The following is an 18742-nucleotide window of genomic DNA, read 5'->3' as shown; positions in this document are numbered from 1 at the left end:
TCCCTCTCCCACTCCCCCTGCTTGTGTTCCTGCTCTCACTGTCTCTCTCTCTGTCAAATAAATAAATAAAATCTTAAAAAAAAAAAAAAATAGAAAAGTCTCATTTTACATCCCCTGCCATGCAAGATCTAATTCAGGCAATGATCAATGGATCCTACAAAATGAGAAGTGAAAAGGAACTAGGGAAGCAGGTATTTAAAAAAGGCCCACAACTCCACAAATTACTTAAATAACAATGAAAATAACAATAGATATCTGACAATTACCATCTTAACTAAGTGACTGAACTTAACATTACTAATTATGAGACAATCTGTCACTACATCCTCTCCTAATGCTAGCCCTACCTATAAGTATTCTTGCCAAAAATATTTAATGTAAATTTAATTCAGACTTTAAACCTAACATCCAATTTATAGGAAATACTGACAATAAGGTAACAAGTTAAACAACATAATGAAGAAACAATTAGATAAATCTAGAGTGGGGAACATTCTATAAGACAATTGGCAAGACTCTGCAAAATGTCAATATATAACAGAAAAATTGGGGGGAGATGAAGAGACTAAAGAGGCATAACAACCAAATGCAGTGAGTAAACTATGACAGGATGCTGAATATTTTTTTTCAAGATTTTACTTGGCAGATAGAGTGAGAGAGGGAGTGAGCACAAGCAGGGGGAGTGGCAGGCAGAGGGAGAAGGAGGCTCCCCGCTGAGCAAGGAGCCGATCCTAGTACCCTGGGATCATGACCTGGGCCTAAGGTAGCTGCTTAACCGACTGAGCCACCCAGGCACCCCATGAATATTTTTCTTAAAAAGGCGATAAAAGATATTCTGGGGATAACTGTGAATATTTGGATAGGGAATGGATATTGAAAAATACAATACAGTTATTAATTTTCTATATACCATGGTTCTACAGGAACACGTCTTAAAGGATGCATGCTGAAGTATTCATGGGAGAATTGTCAGGATATCTCCAGCCTCCTTTCAAATAGTTTAGCAAAAATATGGAAAAATGTTAATTTGCTGAATCTAGGTGGAAAGTGTACTGTTCATTATACTACAGTCTATCATTCAGGAGGAAAGGATACTGGTGTTTATTATAGCATTCAATTAACTTTTCTGTATGTTTGAAAATTTTCCAAAAAAAACACAAAAGTGCTGGAGAAAAAGCTCTTTTGAAACTTAGTAAATCTGGGGGTGCCTGGGTGGTTCAGTCATTAAGCATCTGCCTTCGGCTCAGGTCATGATTCCAGGGTCCTGGGACAGAGCCCCGCATCGGGCTCCCTGCTCTGCAGGAAGCCTGCTTCTCCCTCTCCCACTCCCCCTGCTTGTGTTCCCTCTCTCACTGTGTCTCTCTCTGTCAAATAAATAAATAAAATCTTAAAAAAAAATTTTTTTTTTAAATAAATAAATAAAAAAAGAAAAGAAAACCTGATAAATATCTCATGTCAATTTACGAAAGTCAAAAAGGTCAAAAGTTTGAAAACAGTATTTCTTATTTAGTTGAATGAGATGGGTACCTGTCTTTGTAGTGGCTACAAGTTTTCCAAACCTTACTCGTGTGCTTAAATGGGGGGAAAGTGGAGTGGACAGGTCAAAATATTGCAGTCACCAGGTATTAACAATTATTTGATCTGGAAAGAAAAATTTACCATCATGATTAACTAAAAGACAACCTACACTCTGGGAGACTAGATCAGTAAACTATCATAACAAGCCTTAGGGAAGTACAAGATGTATATGAGTCACTTGCAACCTGAAGGTATCTAAGTATTAATTATCTAAGTCATCATTTTAAGTTGTACCCCTGAACCACAAGAACAGCAATCTTTGAAAGCTACACATCCAGGGGCACCTGGGTGGCTCAGTTGGTTAAGCAACTGCCTTCGGCTCAGGTCATGATCCTAGAGTCCTGGGATTGAGTCCCACATCAGGCTCCCTGCTCAGCGGGGAGTCTGCTTCTCCCCCTGATCCTCCCCCCTCATGCTCTCTGTCTCCCATTCTCTCTCAGATAAATAAATAAAATCTTAAAAAAAAAAAAAAAAGCTACACATCCTTTCAATTATGACTGTATAGTGGGGGGATGGGGAGGAGGATATGAAAAGATGGCCTTGAGAGACGGCTGACAGTCAACACTTAAGTCTGAAACACAAGTTATGTCCCTGGCTTGATTCCCATCAACTGACATGGATATTACCAAAATTTTACCCTATACCCATCCTTCTATGGGTATTACCTATCTTCTTAAGAAACTCAGAGAGAAAATGAAAAGAACTGACATAAAACCATCACATGTCCTGAATTACTCCCCTGCAACCAACAGTTTGTGTTTATACCAATCTTCACCTCCTTCTCAAAGGAAAAGCCCCTCCCATTAAAGGCTAATCCAGTCACCTATGCTGTTGACATTGCCCCTTCCATCTGTTTCATAATTTTACTCTATCAAATACCTCCTTATTCCTCTATTTTCACCCTTTCTTTTCCATTGGTGTCTCTCCTTCAAGTAGGGATGTTCAAGGTTATCCCCTGGAAGAAAATTAAAAAACAGCCCATGACTCTGTATTGCCTTACCCCACCCCCCCACCCAGGTATCCTCAACCGTTGCTTCTGGGGATTTTGTTAAAATACAGATTCCGATTAAGGAGGTTGGGGCAGTGCCTGAGATTCTGAATTTCTAACATGTTCCCAGGCCCTACGGATGATACTGGTTCAAGGACCACATCTTAAATAGCAAAGCCCATTACTATTTTCTCTTTAAGTCAAGCTTTCAAAAAAGCCTCTATTAATCCAATTCCAATCATTTCTCAACCTTTCTAACTTGGCTCCTGTTCCTGATGATCCTATAAAGCTGTATGACCACCATCCTAACTGTACTGACTTAAAGGAAAACCACAGAGCTAAACAGTGTGGCCAATACTAAAGGAGTTAAATGGATGCTGCATAAAGGTCAAGTAAGGTAAGGACAAATCATCCTTTGACTTTGGAAATCTGAACATAATGAGGACCTAGGACCATTTCACCAGAGCTCGACTGCAAAAGTAGAGGAGGTGATTTAGACAAGTGGTGGTCAAATGGAGCAGCTCACTACCTTTTCTTAATATCTGAACAACTATTATCAGAAAAACCAGCAACCATTAAGAAACAACAACAACAACTTCATGGGACAATCAGGGAAATTTGGATATATGATGATATTAAGTAATTAATCATTTCTACAGAGTGGTATTGTGATGACATTAAGAGATTCAACATAAGAAAATCAATGTAATACCTCACATTAATAGAAAGAAGGAAATACCTGCATGATCTCAATTAACAAAGAAAAGGCATTTGAAATAAATCCAACACACTTTATGATAAAATCATAAAATCAGAAATAGAAGGGACCTTTCTTAATATGATAAAAGGCATTTATGAAAAACCCACAGCTAACATCATATTCAATGGTGAAAGACTGAAAGCTTTCCACCTAAGCTCAGGAATGAGCCAAGGATGCCTGTTTTCACTATCATTATCCAACACTACGTTTAAGTTCTAGTTGGAGCGATAAGACAAGGGAGCAAATACAACAAACTGCAAAGGAAGGAGTAAAACTAGCTCTATTTGTAGATGACATGATCCTATATATTAAAAAAAACCCTGAATATCCAAAAGAAAGCTATTAGAGCTAACAAATTCAGCAAAGTTGCAGGGTATAAGATTAACACATGTAATTAAAATTCAGCTGTGTTTGTATACAACAGCAATGAACAACCCAAAAAGGAAATTAAGAAAACAATCCCATTTTTTTTTTTAAGATTTATTTATTTATTTATTTGACAGAGAGAGACACAGTGAGAGAGGGAACAGAAGCAGGGGGAGTGGGAGAGGGAGAAGCAGGCTTCCCGCCGAGCAGGGAGCCTGATGCGGGGCTTGATCCCAGGACCCTGGGATCATGACCTGAGCCTAAGGCAGGCGCTTAATGACTGAGCCACCCAGGTGCCCTGAAAACAATCCCATTTTTAATAGAATCCAAAAGAATAAAATATGTAGGAATAAAATGAATCAAGGAGGTGAAAGACTTATACACTAAATAAAACATTGCTGAAAGAAAGACCTAAATAAAAGGGAAAGATATTTCATATTCATAAGTTAGAAGACTTAACTGGTATAAAGATGGTCGTACTCCCTACTTTGATCTATAGATTAAATGCAATCCCCACCAAAATTCCAACTCCGTGTTTTGCATAAAGGGACAAGCTGATCCTAAATACTTCCTAGGATGCTCTCAAGTACCTATATGTTTTTACTGATGGTAATTATAATAAACAGAACAGCTTAATACATGACATGTATACCTATTAAAGTAATAATTATAGGTATTCTAAAAGCATATCTCATCTACAAAAGAGGGTCAATGTAGACATTTTTGGGAAAGGGGCTTTTACAAAGAATGTACTTCTCTGGCTGTGGACTAAGATACTAAATACCTTATAAAAACTATACTCATTCTAAATTGTAAATACCTCCTCCCTCCTGGGACTAAAAACCACACAGCACAATTTTTTTTTTTTTTTAAACAGGAATGTTCCTTTGTTAAATGAGTTCAGGGCTTCACAAAACCTCATCACATAACCTAAGCAGCCCCTTAAAAATATAATCTTTTATTATAGCTTCTTGTTCTTTTATTTTTAATTAATAAGTTTATCTGAAAAGTACAAGAGAAACAGAATCACATTTCAGGCTCTAATGCCTTCACTTCAGTCTTTTGAAAGGAAATGATCTAATGATTCAAGTACAATGCAGAGAAATTCAGTAAGGGTGGATAGAGAGATGTAATATCTTACTACACTTGATTCTAAAGTAACAAATAATAATAGAACTATCGGGGCGCCTGGGTGGCTCAGTCGTTAACCGTCTGCCTTCGGCTCAGGTCATGATCCCAGGGTGCTGGGATTGAGCCCCGCATTGGGCTCCCTGCTCAGTGGGGAGCCTGCTTCTCCCTCTCCCACTCCCCCTGCTTGTGTTCCCTCTCTCGCTGTGTCTCTGTCAAATAAATAAATAAAATCTTTAAAAAATAATAATAATAATAGAACTATCAAGGATTTCAAATTTCTATTCCCATGTACTTTAAATAAATACTATTTCCTTCACTATAGCAAAAGAAAATAAGTCACCATACCCAATGTCGGTAAGGGGTGGTTTATCTCTTGCTCTCTTATAACAGAGGAAAAGTTCTGGGCTTTTCAGACTTCCATAGTTCAAATTTGCTTGGAGAGCTGATGGAGTGGCTTCAACACAGGTGTAACCTTCAGGTACTGTTTCCCCAGCAGATTTGTTAATAACTGCAATGTCTGTAATTGGAGCTTTAGGCCCAGTTGACTTAGTGTCTAAACGATTTATTTCTTGATCTAAAAGAGTAGATGTGTCAGTGAGACCTGCCACAACAAAGTAGTCAGTCACTCTTGGCCCTTTGTCTTCTATCATTGTTGCTATTTTATTTCCTAGAAGAGGAAAAAAAGACAAAAGACATCCATTAAATAAAACACTTTATCTTGACTAAAATTAAAATACTCCTGGGTTAACAGTGATCAATTAAGTGCACTTTCCAGCTGGATTTATAATCAAAATGTTGTCCTTCCAGAGAAGCAGACTGTTTTGGTATTATCTTGTCAGCTTTTACCTGCTATAAAGTACAAGTTTACAGCATCAACTCATTTGTAAGGCAACTATGATCCTTTCATGTGCGAAGGCCCTGTTAAGAATAATCAAACTGGGGGCGCCTGGGTGGCTCAGTCGTTGGGTGTCTGCCTTCAGCTTGGGTCGTGATCCCAGGGTCCTGGGATTGAGCCCCGCATCAGGCTCCATCCTCCGTGAGAGGCCTGCTTCTCCCTCTCCCACACCCCCTGCTTGTGTTCCCTCTCTCACTGTGTCTCTCTCTGTCAAATAAATAAATAAAATCTTTAAAAAAAAAAAAAAAGAATAATCAAACTGTCAGAGGTGGGCTATGGGCTATGGTGCTTCAGCAAAATGCACTGCATGAACAATATTCAGACCATTTAAAAAATCATTCTCTTTTGGGTTACAAAATTCCTAAAGCTAAGCTTCACATTTAAACAAATGAATGGAGTTCATCATGAATTAAGTCAAGGTCTAAGACTAAATAAATAAATAAAGGTAATAGTAATAAATATAATCAAACTGGTCTCCTAATCCAGTTAGGAGTCTGTCCCTTCTGGTTAAGAAACTTTATGGAAACACCACGTAAACTAAGTAAGTTTAGGAGTCATGATGTATTTCCTATATAAATACCAGAGAGAGCATAAAATACTATAATCAAGGAAGAGAAAATCATAGAAAACACATATTAAGAGACTTAGGTAATACATGGTAGAAACCCAGAGATTATGAACATTGAGTCAAGATTTCTATTATCTCTAAACTCAGCACCTCTAAAAATAAAATTAAGCTTCTGAGGTTTTAAATATTTCCATGGATTTTATTTTATATACTTTTTAAAAACAACTTTATTTAAGTACAACTGACATACAATAAAATGTACATATTTAAAGTGTAAATTTTCATAAATATATGCACCTGTGAAATCATTACCACAATCAAGATAGTAAACCTATCCATCAAAACCCCAAATTTTCATATACCCCGTCATATCCCTTCCTCCCCAATGAGTAATCTGTTTAGTCACTATAGTTTTTAGAACTGATGTACATGGAATCATATAGTATGTATTCTTTTTTTGCCTAGCTTTTTTCATAACTGAGATTCATTCATGCTATTGTTTATATCAATAGTTTCTTTTTTATATTTTTTAAAATATTTTTTTAAGTAATCTCTATACCCAACTCACAACCCTGAGGTGAAGAGTCGCATGCCCTACCAATTGAGCCAGCCAGGTGTCGCTCATCCCTTTTTTTTTTTTAAAGATTTTATTTATTTATTTGCCAGAGAGAGACACAGCGAGAGAGGGAACACAAGCAGGGGGAGTGGGAGAGGGAGAAGCAGGCTTCCCGCGTAGCAGGAGCCCGATGCGGGGCTCGATCCCAGGACCCTGGGATCATGACCTGAGCCGAAGGCAGACGCTTAACAACTGAGCCACCCAGGTGCCCCTCGCTCATCCCTTTTTATTGCTAAGTAGTATTCCATTGCTGAGTATACCACAACATGTTTATCTATTTACCTTATTAATAGACATTTGGGTTATTCTCAGTTTGAAGTTACTACAAATAAAGCTGTCATAAATAACCATGTATAGGCCTTACGGACATAAGCTTTCATTTACCCTAGGTCAATTCTTAAGATGAAAGGATTGGATCACCTGCTAGATATATATAGTTCTAAAAAACTGCCAAAGAGTTTCCTAGAGTGAGTATACCATTTTATATTCCTACCCTCAGTATATGAGACTTCCAGTTGTTTCACATCCTCTCTGAAGCTCTATATGATCAGTCTTTTAAATGTAGATACTCTAGGGGCGCCTGGGTGGCTCAGTTGGTTAAGCGACTGCCTTCGGCTCAGGTCATGATCCTGGAGTCCCGGGATCGAGTCCCGCATCGGGCTCCCTGCTCGGCGGGGAGTCTGCTTCTCCCTCTGACCTTCCTCCTTCTCATTCTCTCTCTCTCAAATAAATAAATAAAATCTTAAAAAAAAAAAATGTAGATACTCTAATATGCCTACAGTGATACTTAACTATCATTTTAATTTGCATCTTTTTTTTTTTTTTTAAGTAGGCGCCACAACTAGCGTGGAGCCCAACTCAGGGCTTGAACTCACAACCCTGAGATCAAGAGTCCGATGCTCAACTGACTGAGTCACCCAGGCACCTGTTAATTTGCATCTTCCTAATGACTAGTGATGTTAACCACATTTTCATGTACTTATTTTCCATCCATGTATTTTCTTGAGTGAAGTTTCTGTTCAAATCTTTGCCCATTTTCTACTTGGGCTGTTTGTTTACTCATTCTTGAGTTGTTTTTTGTTTGTTCGTTTTTAAAATTTTATTTATTTACTTAATTTCGAGAGAGAGAAAAGGAGAGAGCTTGTGCACAAGCCTGGAGAAGGACAGAAGGCGATGGGCAGGGGGGAGGGAGAGGGACAAGCCAACTCCCAGCTGAGCGCAGAGCCCCACATGGGGCTCAATCTCACAACCTTGAGATCACGATCTGAGTCGAACCAAGAGTCAGACGCTCAACTGACTGAGCCACCCAGGCACCCCCATTCTTGAGTTTTAAAAGTTCTTTACATATTCTATAGAAAAATCATTTATTAGGCATATGCTTAGCAAATATTTTCTCCCAATCTATGACTTGTCTTTTTACTCTAATAATATCTTTTAAAAGCAGAAGTTTTTATTTTTGATGAAGTCCAACTTACCAATCTGTTCTTTTATGGGTCATGCTTGTGGTATCATATTTAAGAAATCACTGTCTAATCTAAGGTCACAAAGGTTTTCTCCAATGTTTTCCTCTAAAAATTTCATAATTTCAAGTTTTACATTTAGGTCTATGATCCATTTTAAGTTAGTTTTTGTATATAGTGGAGGTATAAATAAAGATTCACTTTTTACATATAGATATTCAATTTTTCCAGCACCACTGGTTGAAAAAACTAACTTTTCTCCACTGTTTTGCCTTTGTATCTTTATTCAAAAACCAACTGCCCAACATGTTCATATTCATCTCTGGATTCTTTATTCCACTAATCTATATGTTTATATGGCAGTACCAAATGATTCTGATTACCATAATTTATACTAAATCTTGAAATCAGGAAGTGTTAGTCTTCAACTCTGTTCTTTTTCAAAATTGTTTTGATTATTCTATTCTAGGTCCTCTACATTTCCATAAGCATTTTAGAATCAGCCTGTCCATTTCTACCACCAAAAAAAGCCTATTAGGATTTTAACTAGAATTGTGTTGAAACTGTAAGTCAATTTAAGGAAAACTGTCAATACTGAGTCTTCAAACCCATGAACAAGGTTAATCTCTGCATTTACTTAGATTTGTAAAAATTTCTCTCATCCATGTTTGTAGTTTACAGCATATGTCCTTCACATCTTACCAGATTTTGCTTAAGTACGCAATAATTAATGCTATTGAAAACGACACTATTCCTTTTTAACTCAGTTTCCCATTATTCTTTGCTACTACATAGAAATACAATTGATTTTATATCTTTATCTTATACAGTGCAATCTTCATAGAGTTGCTTACAAGTTGTAGAGTTTTGTAGGTACCATCAAATTTTCTACACAGATAATGTGTCTATGAATAAAGACAATTTTACTTCTTTCTTTCCAATACAGATGCCTTTTATTTCTTTTTCTTGTCTTACGGTACTGGGTAGAACATCCAGTACAGTGTTCAAAAGAAATGCTGACCAAAGAAGATATACAAATGACCTTAAGCACATGAAAAGGTGCTCAGCATCATTAGTCATAGCAGCATTATTCACAATAATCAAATGGTAAAAACAATCCAAATATCCACCCAAAAAATGAATGGATAAACATAATGTGATATATCTATACAACAGAATATTATTCATTCATAAAAAGGAACTGAATTTTGATAAATGCTGTAACATGGATGAACTCTGAAAACTTTATGCTAAGTGAAATAACCCCCAGAAAGACACAGAAGAACAAATATTATATGGCTCCTACATGAGGTATACTGAATAAATTCCTAGAGACATAAAGTAGAGGTTATCAGGGGCTGGGAGGGGGGAAAATGGAGAGTTACTGTTTAATGGGTACAGAGTTTATGCTGGAGACGACGGAAAAGTTTTGGGTATAGCAGTGGCAATGGTTATACAACACTGCCAATGTATTTAATGCCACTAAAGTGTATACTTACAAATGGTTAAAAGATAAATGTTATATATATTTGCTACAATAAAAAGAGAGAATATATCAATAAGCACCTCTCCATATTAACCTTCTAGGCTTCAGTTAAGTTACAGAGTAAACTCCCAGAATCAGCTTTCTAGATCAGAGTATAAACCCATGTATAACTATTACTATATGCTTCTTGCCTTTTGAAAAGAATATACCAATTTACCATGGCAACAGTAATGTATCTATGGTCCAATGGGTGTTACAACTGTATTTATGTTTATTGTGTTAGAGTAAAATTGGTATAGAGAGGTTTTAATACACATTTCTTTGATTTAAAAGAAAAAAAAAAAGAGAGAGAGGCACCTGGCTGGCTCAGTCAGTAGAGCATGTGACTCTTGATCTTGGGGTCGTAAGTTCAAGCCCCATGCTGGGTACAGACATTATTTAAATAAATCAATGAATTTTTTTTTTTTTTTTAAAGAGAGAGAAATGTTGAGAGTAGACATCTTCATTTTGTTCCTAATCTTACAGGGAAAGCATTCAGTCTTTTATCAGTAAATATGATATTACTTGTAAGTTTTTCATAAATATTTGCTCCTCATCAAGTTCTTTCTAATCCTGAGACTTTTATCAGGAATATATGTTAGACTTTATCACACACTTTTTCTGCACCTACTGACATGAAACACTTCTCTTTGTTTAACATAGTGAATTACAATGATTAATTTTCAAGTTATTAATCAACACTGAATTCCTAAAATAAACCCCACTTGGTCATGATATATTATCCCCTTTATATATTCTTGAATTCTATTTGTTAAAATTTTGCTTGAAATTTTATATGTTAATGAAGGATACTGGTCTGTAGTCTTCTTTTCTCCTAATGTCTTTATCTGGTTTTGATACCAAGGTAATGATAGTCTCACAGAATGAGTTGAGAAGAATTTCCTCCTCTTCAAGTTTCTGGGGCAGTCTGTATAGAATTGGTATTATTTCTTCCTTAAATGTTTGATAGAATTCACCTGAGAAATCATTTGGGTCTGGAGTTTTCTTTGTAGGTAGGTTTTTATAACTCTAAATTCAATTCCTTTAACGCATACAGGCTATTAGGTTACCTACTTCCTCTTGAATAAACTTTCATCGTTTGTGTCTTAGTCCATTCAGGCTGCTATACCAGAATACCATAGACTGGGTGTCTTATAAACAACAGAAATTTGTTTCTCACAGTTCTTGAGATTGGGAAGTCCAAGATAAGGCACTGGCGGATTCACTGCCTAGTGAGGGCTGGCTTCCTAGTTCCTAGAAGGCTGTCTTTCCACTGTAACTTCACATGATTGAAAGGAGCGAGGGAATCTCTCTGGAATCTCTTTTTTTAAAAGGCACTAATCCCCCTCAGGAGGGTTTTACCCTCAGGACTGAAATACCTCCTAAAGCCCCACCTCCAAATACCATCAGCCTGGGGATTAGGTTTCAACATCAGAAGAGGGGGAGGGGACAATCAGTATATAGCAGTGTCATTCAAGAAATTTGTCCGTTTCACCTAAATTCTCATATTTATTGGCACAAAGTTGTTCATCATATTTCCTTATTACACTTTTAATATCTGTAGAATATGTAGTGATGTCACCTCTCTCATTCCCAATATTAGTAATTTGGTTCTTCTTTTTTCCTAACCAGTCTGGCTAGAAATTTATGGTTTGTTTTTTTTTTAAGATTTTATTTATTTGAGGGCGCCTGGGTGGCTCAGTTGGTTAAGCGACTGCCTTCGGCTCAGGTCATGATCCTGGAGTCCCGGGATCGAGTCCCACATCGGGCTTCCTGCTCAACAGGGAGTCTGCTTCTCCCTCTGACCCTCCCCCCTCTCATGAGCTCTCTCTCAAATAAATAAAATCTTTAAAAAAAAAAAAAAGATTTTATTTATTTGAGAGAGAAAGAGAGAGAGAGAGAACGTGAGCTGGGGGTGGGGGTGAAGAGCAGAAGGAGAGGGAGAAGCAGACTCCCCACTGAGCAGAGAGCCTGATGGGGACTTGATCCCAGGACCCCAAAGGCAGACACTTAACTAACTGAGCCACCCAGGCGCCCTGAAATTTATCAATTTTATTGATCTTCTCTAAGACAGCTTTTGGTTTCATTAATTTTTTTCTACTGCTTTTGTTTTATATTTCACTGATTTCTATTTTGAGCTTTATTATTTCCTTCCCTCTGTTTATGCAAAATTTAATTCACTCTTTTTCTAGTTTCTTGAGGTGGAAGCTGAAGTCACTGATTTGAGACCTTTCTTCTCTATTGTAAGTATTTAGCGTTATAAATTCCCCACATAATGTTTTAGTGGCATCCAAAAATTTGTGTATGTTTTCTTTTTATTCAGTTCAAAACACTTTTTAATTTCCCTTTCTTAAGGTATTTTCTTTGACCAATGCACTATTTAAAAGTATGTTTTTCAGTTTCCAAATTTTATAGTTGGGAATTTTCCAAGAATTTTTGGTTATTAATTTCTAATTTAATTACACTGTGGTCAGAGAATATACTATGTATGACTCTAATTCTTTTACATTTATTGAGCCTACTTTCATGGCTAAGGATAAGACCTATCTTGACAAACAGACCATGTGTACTTTAGCACTTCAGCATGTACATTCTGTTGTTGAACAGAGGGCTCTACAAGTGTCAATCAAGTAGGTTAATAGTGTTGTTCAAGTCTATCCTTGATTTTCTGTCCGCTTGTTCTACTATTAAGAGAACAATATTAAAATCTCTGACTATAATTGCAGATTTGCAGTCTATTTCTCCTTTCAATTCTTATCAGTTTTTGCTTCATGTATTTTGAAGCTCCATTATTAAGGGCATAAACATTTAGAATTGCTATGTCCTTTCGATTAACTGACCCCTTTATCATTATGAAATGGCCATCTCTATCTCCAATAAAAATTACTCTGTATTAACAAAAGCTTTTGAAAAATATTAAAATATTTATAAAAACTAACAGATATAGAGTCTAATAATTAAATTTCGTTTTGCAACTACTGCTAAGATAATCTTTCAGAATCAATTTCATTTCACCCTACTGTTTAGAATGGCATACACTTTAATAAATAAATGCTGTTAATATCAACAAAATGTCAATAACTTCAATCTATAAAGCTAAATGTAGTTTACACAATTCTCTCACTGTAACAAAAAGATTTGTTTAAGGCTTCAAAAATATCTCTGTGTTCCTTGGTGTTCCAAACCATGCAGAATGAATGGTGAATGTTATTTAAACGTTTTATCAAAGTTCTTTGCTACATTTAAGCAATTTAAAATAGGGCCTTGGTGAATCCATTTAGAAAGCATTATCAACATGAGCTACACTGGCTGGGTCATGAAATTACAAAATGAAAAACTCATTTCAGACAAAATCAGTTCCTTTTTCAGAACACAAAGCAGCGTAATTCGCTACTGTTGCACCTGCCACTGAAAGTTTTATCAAGAAGGAGGGTTGTAGGGCGCCTGGGTGGCTCAGTTGGTTAAGCGACTGCCTTCGGCTCAGGTCATGATCCTGGAGTCCCAGGATCGAGTCCCACATCGGGCTCCCCGCTCAGCGGGGGATCTGCTTCTCCCTCTGACCCTCCTCCCTCTCATGTACTCTCTCTCTCATTCTCTCTCTCAAATAAATAAATAAAATCTTTAAAAAAAAAAAAAAAGAAGGAGGGTTGTAAAGAAAGGCTGCAAACACAAATACCTAAAGGGGTCAAAGCAGGATATGAGAGTCTGTGGGAACCAGAGAATACAGGCAGCCACTACTAGTCAGATCCATCCAATTGTTGCCAAATGGACTTGGCAAAACCAGAATTTCTTTTTTGCCTTCTTAAAAGAAGCCAGAAATCAGGATTTTTATGTCTCCAAGTTTTAAAATATCGGCAACTAATTCAGAAAACACTACCAAGTTCAAACAAAACACATTAAGCAGGGTATATTCAAAGTTTAAGTTAAAAGTCTAGAAAAGAACAATTTCTAAATTCCATTAAAAATTTTTTTTTTGAGGGGCGCCTGGGTGGCTCAGATGGTTAAGCATCTGCCTTCGGCTCAGGTCATGATCTCAGGGTCCTGGGATCGAGCCCCATGTCAGGCTCCCAGGTCGGCGGGAAGTTTGCTTCTCTCTCTCCCTTTGCCTCTACTCCTGCTTGTGTTTTCTCTCTCTCTCTCTCTCTAACAAATAAATAAAATCTTTAAAAAAAGTTTTTGAGGGGTGCCTGGGTGGCTCAGTTGGTTAAGCGACTGCCTTCGGCTCAGGTCATGATCCTGGAGTCACAGGATCGAGTCCTGCATCGGGCTCCCTGCTCGGCAGGGAGTCTGCTTCTCCCTCTAACCCTCCTCCCTCTCATGCTCTCTGTCTCTCATTCTATCTCTCTCAAATAAATAAATAAAATCTTTAAAAAAAAAAAAAGTTTTTGATGTGGTTAAATACCTAACTTCACCATTATAAATATATGAGCCAATAAACCTAACTACATACCAAATTGACAATATAATCACATAAGAGGGAATGAAAAAGGAACTAATACAAGTAATTTAAACAATTTAACAGAAAGAACTGAAAACAAAATCCTGACCTTAGACACTAGGGTATGGTTTATAGTGGTACAGTTCAAACATTCTATGTACTAAATGTAATGTGGTACCCTGAATTGAAATATAGAACAGAAAAAGCACATTAACATAAAAACTGGTGAGATTAAAATAAAATCTGGATTTTAGTTAAAATCAATATAACAATGTTGTCTTAGTTTTTTTTTTTTTTTAAGATTTTATTTATTTATCTGAGAATGAGAGAGAGAACACGAGAAGAGAGAGGGTCAGAAGCAGAAGCAGACTCCCCGCTGAGCAGGGAGCCTGATGCGGGACTCGATCCTGGGACTCCAGGATCATGACCTGAGCCGAAGGCAGTCGCTTAACCAACTGAGCCACCCAGGCGCCCCAACGTTGTCTTAGTTTTGACAAATGTACTATGGTAATGTAAGATGTTAACCATAGAAAAATACAGGAATTCTCTGTATTATCTTTTCAACTTTTCAGTAAATCTAAAATAATTCAAAAATAAAAATTTTTAGGGGCGCCTATGTGGCTCAGTCAGTTGAGCATCTCCTGCCTTTGGCTCAGGTCACAATCTCAGGGTCCTGGGATCAAGTCCCACATCAGGTTCCCTGATCAGTGGCGAGTCTGCTTCTCCCTCTCCGTCTGTGATCTCTCTTGCTCTCACTCTCTCATAAAAATAAATAAATAAATATTTAAAAAATAAAAAATTTTAAATATGTGTGTCAACATTATTTATACTAGATCCCCAAAAAATGGAAACAGCACAAATGTCCACCAACAGATGAGGGGATAAATAAAATGTAGTACATCCATACAATGGACTATCTTCAGCAATAAACAGGAATTAAGTACTTACTGATACATGCTAAACATGGATAAACCCTAAAAACATTACACTAAGTGGAAGAAGTCAGTCACAAAATACCACATATAGTATGGTTCCATCTATACAAAATGTCCTAAATAGGCAATCTATAAAAAGAGAAAGTCAATTGGCAGCTGCCTAGATTGGGGGGATGAAGGAAATGGGGAATTATTCTAATGGGCATGGGGTTTCTTTTAGGGGTGATAAAACTGATTGTGGTGGGGCACCTGGGTGGCTCAGTCGTTAAGTGTCTGCCTTCGGCTCAGGTTGGGATCAAGCCCCACATCGGCTTTCCGCTCAGCAGGAAGCCTGCTTCTCCCTCTCCCACTCCCTTCTGCTTGTGTTCCCTCTCTCACTGTGTCTCTCTGTCAAATAAATAAATAAAATCTTTAAAAAAAAAAAAAAAAGAAAAACTGATTGTGGTAATGGTTGAGCAATCTGTGACTACGCTAAAAACCAATGAATTGTATACTTTAAAAACATGAATTGTGTGATATGTGAATTATTTATCAATAAAGCTGTTAAAAGTGTGTATATATGGGGCGCCTGGGTGGCTCAGTTGGTTAAGCGACTGCCTTCAGCTCAGGTCATGATCCTGGAGTCCCGGGATCGAGTCCCGCATCGGGCTCCCTGCTCGGCAGTGAGTCTGTTTCTCCCTCTGACCCTCCTCCCTCTCATGTGCTCTCTCTCATTCTCTCTCAAATAAATAAATAAAATCTTTAAAAAAAAAAAAGTGCGTATATATGTCTCCTCCTATCTACTGAAAAGGAAACCCAAAAACAATGTCACCCCACCAGCAACAAACATACTCAGCACCTAAATCTTTGTTTCTTAAGACCATTCCTCACCAAACGATACTAGACCTCCTTGGAGAAATGACCAATTCCAAGGTTGGGCAAGAAAAGCACAAGATAGGGGAGCCTGAGTGGCTCGGTCAGTTAAGTGTCAAACTCTTGATCTCAGTCCAGGTCTTGATATCATGCTTTTGATATCATGGTTTTAAGTTCAAGCCCCATGTTGGGCTCCATGCTAGGTGTGAGCCTACTTTAAAAAAAAAAAAAAAAAAAAAAGCACAAGATATACCTAGAATATCTTACTTAAGAAGAAGAAGAAAAAACAAGAAACAAAAACACTACTCAAAGACTAATGGGGTCCTATCAAAAAGACACAGGATCTAGCTTGAAGAGTCTCCCACTGGCCAGACTGGGAATAATTTTAATATCAAAATGAATGACAATAATGGATTATATAATACACTGACTTTTTTAAGCCTTGAGTCTACACTGATATTTTAAAATAAATGAATGAAGGTGAGGGAAATAAGTTTCTTCACAACAGAATGCCAACTAATAAACATAGAAGGAATGATCAAAAACCATTTTACAATCAACACAGTATTCAGTTTCAAGCAAGAATTACGAGTGGATGCTAAAATCTCTGCGCAGAAGGCTGTTGAATACAGGATATTTATACAATCTCAAGGCCTTTTCCCAGATACTAATAATTACAAAAGAATAAAATGTATTAGGGCACCTGGGTGGCTCAGCTGGTTAAGCATTCGATTCTTGATTTCGGCTCAGGTGATGATGTCAGGGTTGTGAGATCAGCCCACGTCACAGTCTGCTTAAGATTCTATCTCTGCTCTTCCCCACCCTCTCCAAAAAAAAGGAGAAAATGTTATCACCAGAGAAAGCTGGTGGCCACCACTTTAACCAAATAATCAAAATTAACATCATTAATGATTAGTCAAACTGATATTACATGCGTTCTGATGTGATGCACCAAGGACACCACATTAGTTATGTAGTATTCCTGATTTTAAAAAATGCATAGCCTTAATCTGATCATGAGGGATTAGACAACCTCAAACTAAAGGGGAGAATTCTAGTCAAGGGGGCACCTGAATCGGATGCTTAACTGACTAAACCACCCAGGTGCCCTGAAATTAAAAGTTTTTTAAAAACCAGTTCATGTCCTCCAAGATTTCAACAGAAGTAGAGGGGAAGGGGTGCTGGGTGGCTCAGCTGGTTAAGTATCTGCCTTCAGCTCAGGTCATAGCTCAGAGCCAGCCATGAAGATCTACATGAGATATCACAAAGCAGCAAAACATATAACCTTGATGCATTTCAGTCTCTCATTCAAAGTCTATTTAGTGTTAGTTTACAAGAAATTCTATTAAGTTTATTTGACTACTAAACACATAGTTGAAATTATAGCAAATTAAAAGGAAGAGAAGTAAACATGCTATCAGATCAAAAAATTAAACTTGGGGCACCTGGGTGGCTCAGTTGGTTAAGCGGCTGACTCTTGATCTCAGTTCAGGTCTTGATCTCAGGGTTGTGAGTTCAAGCCCCATGCTGGGCTCCACGCTGGGTGTGGAGCCTACTTAAAAAAAAAATTAAGCTGTCAAGGAATAAGGGGAATATTTTATAAAACACAACATGACCTGGGGGCACCTGGGTAGCTCAGTCAGTTAAACGTCTGCCTTCAGCTCAGGTCATGATCCCAGGGTCCTGGGATTGAGTCTGCATCAGGCTCTCTGCTCAGTGGGAAGCCTGCTTCTCCTTCTCCCTCTGCCTGACACTCTGCCTACTGGTGATCTCTCTACTTCCCTGCCTCCCTCCCTCCCTCCCTCTCTCTCTCTCTGTTAAATAAATATATAAAATCTTAAAAACAAACAAAACACAAGGTGACCTAAGGATTAGGTCTAGTTAACTAGATCCCTAACTGTAAAGAGTAACAGGGTCCACACACCTCAAATATACCTAATGGGGATCACTGCTTTAAAAATGCTCTACATCAAGGGGCACCTGGGTGGCTCAGTCATGGGGCGTCTGCCTTCGGCTCAGGTCATGGTCCCAGGGTCCTGGGATCGAGCCCCGTGTCAGGCTACCTGCTTGGCGAGAAGCCTGCTTCTCCCTCTCCCACTCCCCCTGCTTGTGTTCCTGCTCTCACTATCTGTCAAATAAATAAATAAAAATGCTAAAAATAAAAAAAAAATGCTCTACATCAAGCTCTATTACAAAGCTGTCATCATCAAGACAGTATGGTCCTGGCACAAAAACAGGCACACAGATCAATGAAACAGAACAGAGAACCCAGAAATGGACTCTCAACTCTATGGTCAACTAATCTTCGACAAAGCAGGAAAGAATATCCAGTGGAAACAAGACAGTCTCTTCGACAAATGGTGTTGGGAAAACTGGACAGCCACATGCAGAAGAATGAAACTGGACCATTTCCTTACACCACACACAAAAATAGACTCAAAATGGTTGAAAGACTTAAATGTGAGACAGGAATCCATCAAAATCCTTGAGGAAAACACAGGCAGCAACCTCTTCGACCTCAGCCACAGAAACTTCTTCCTAGACACATCACTAAAGGCAAGGGAAGCAAGGGCAAAAATGAACTATTGCAACTTCATCAAGATAAAAAGCTTTTGCACAGCAAAGGAAAC

General features: G+C 37.8%; 1 protein-coding gene across 5 annotated transcripts in view; it reads right to left on the bottom strand.

The window, feature by feature from the left end:
• The window catches only part of DENND4C (DENN domain containing 4C), a 115235-nt gene that overhangs the window by 91474 nt on the left and 5019 nt on the right, over window positions 1-18742 (bottom strand). Inside the window, exons 1-3 of one of the 5 annotated variants that reach the window (XM_081803011.1) lie at window positions 17558-17580; window positions 16816-16937; window positions 5169-5490 (exon numbers count right to left, since the gene is read on the bottom strand). In XM_081803011.1, coding sequence (XP_081659137.1) covers window positions 5169-5490; window positions 16816-16840 — 347 coding nt within the window. In that variant the 5' untranslated portion in view covers window positions 16841-16937; window positions 17558-17580. Of the gene's footprint in view, window positions 1-5168; window positions 5491-16815; window positions 17043-17557; window positions 17764-18742 lie in introns of those variants that run through there. The other 4 variants (XM_081803013.1, XM_081803010.1, XM_081803014.1 and 1 more) reach the window with 4 other exon arrangements.

This window comes from Leptonychotes weddellii, chromosome 14 (assembly GCF_054177405.1).
Source record: "Leptonychotes weddellii isolate Sample4059 chromosome 14, ASM5417740v2, whole genome shotgun sequence".
Classification (NCBI taxonomy): Eukaryota; Metazoa; Chordata; class Mammalia; order Carnivora; family Phocidae; genus Leptonychotes; species Leptonychotes weddellii.
Note: the sequence above shows the minus strand (reverse complement) of the source record. Positions and strands in the feature narration are given on the sequence as shown.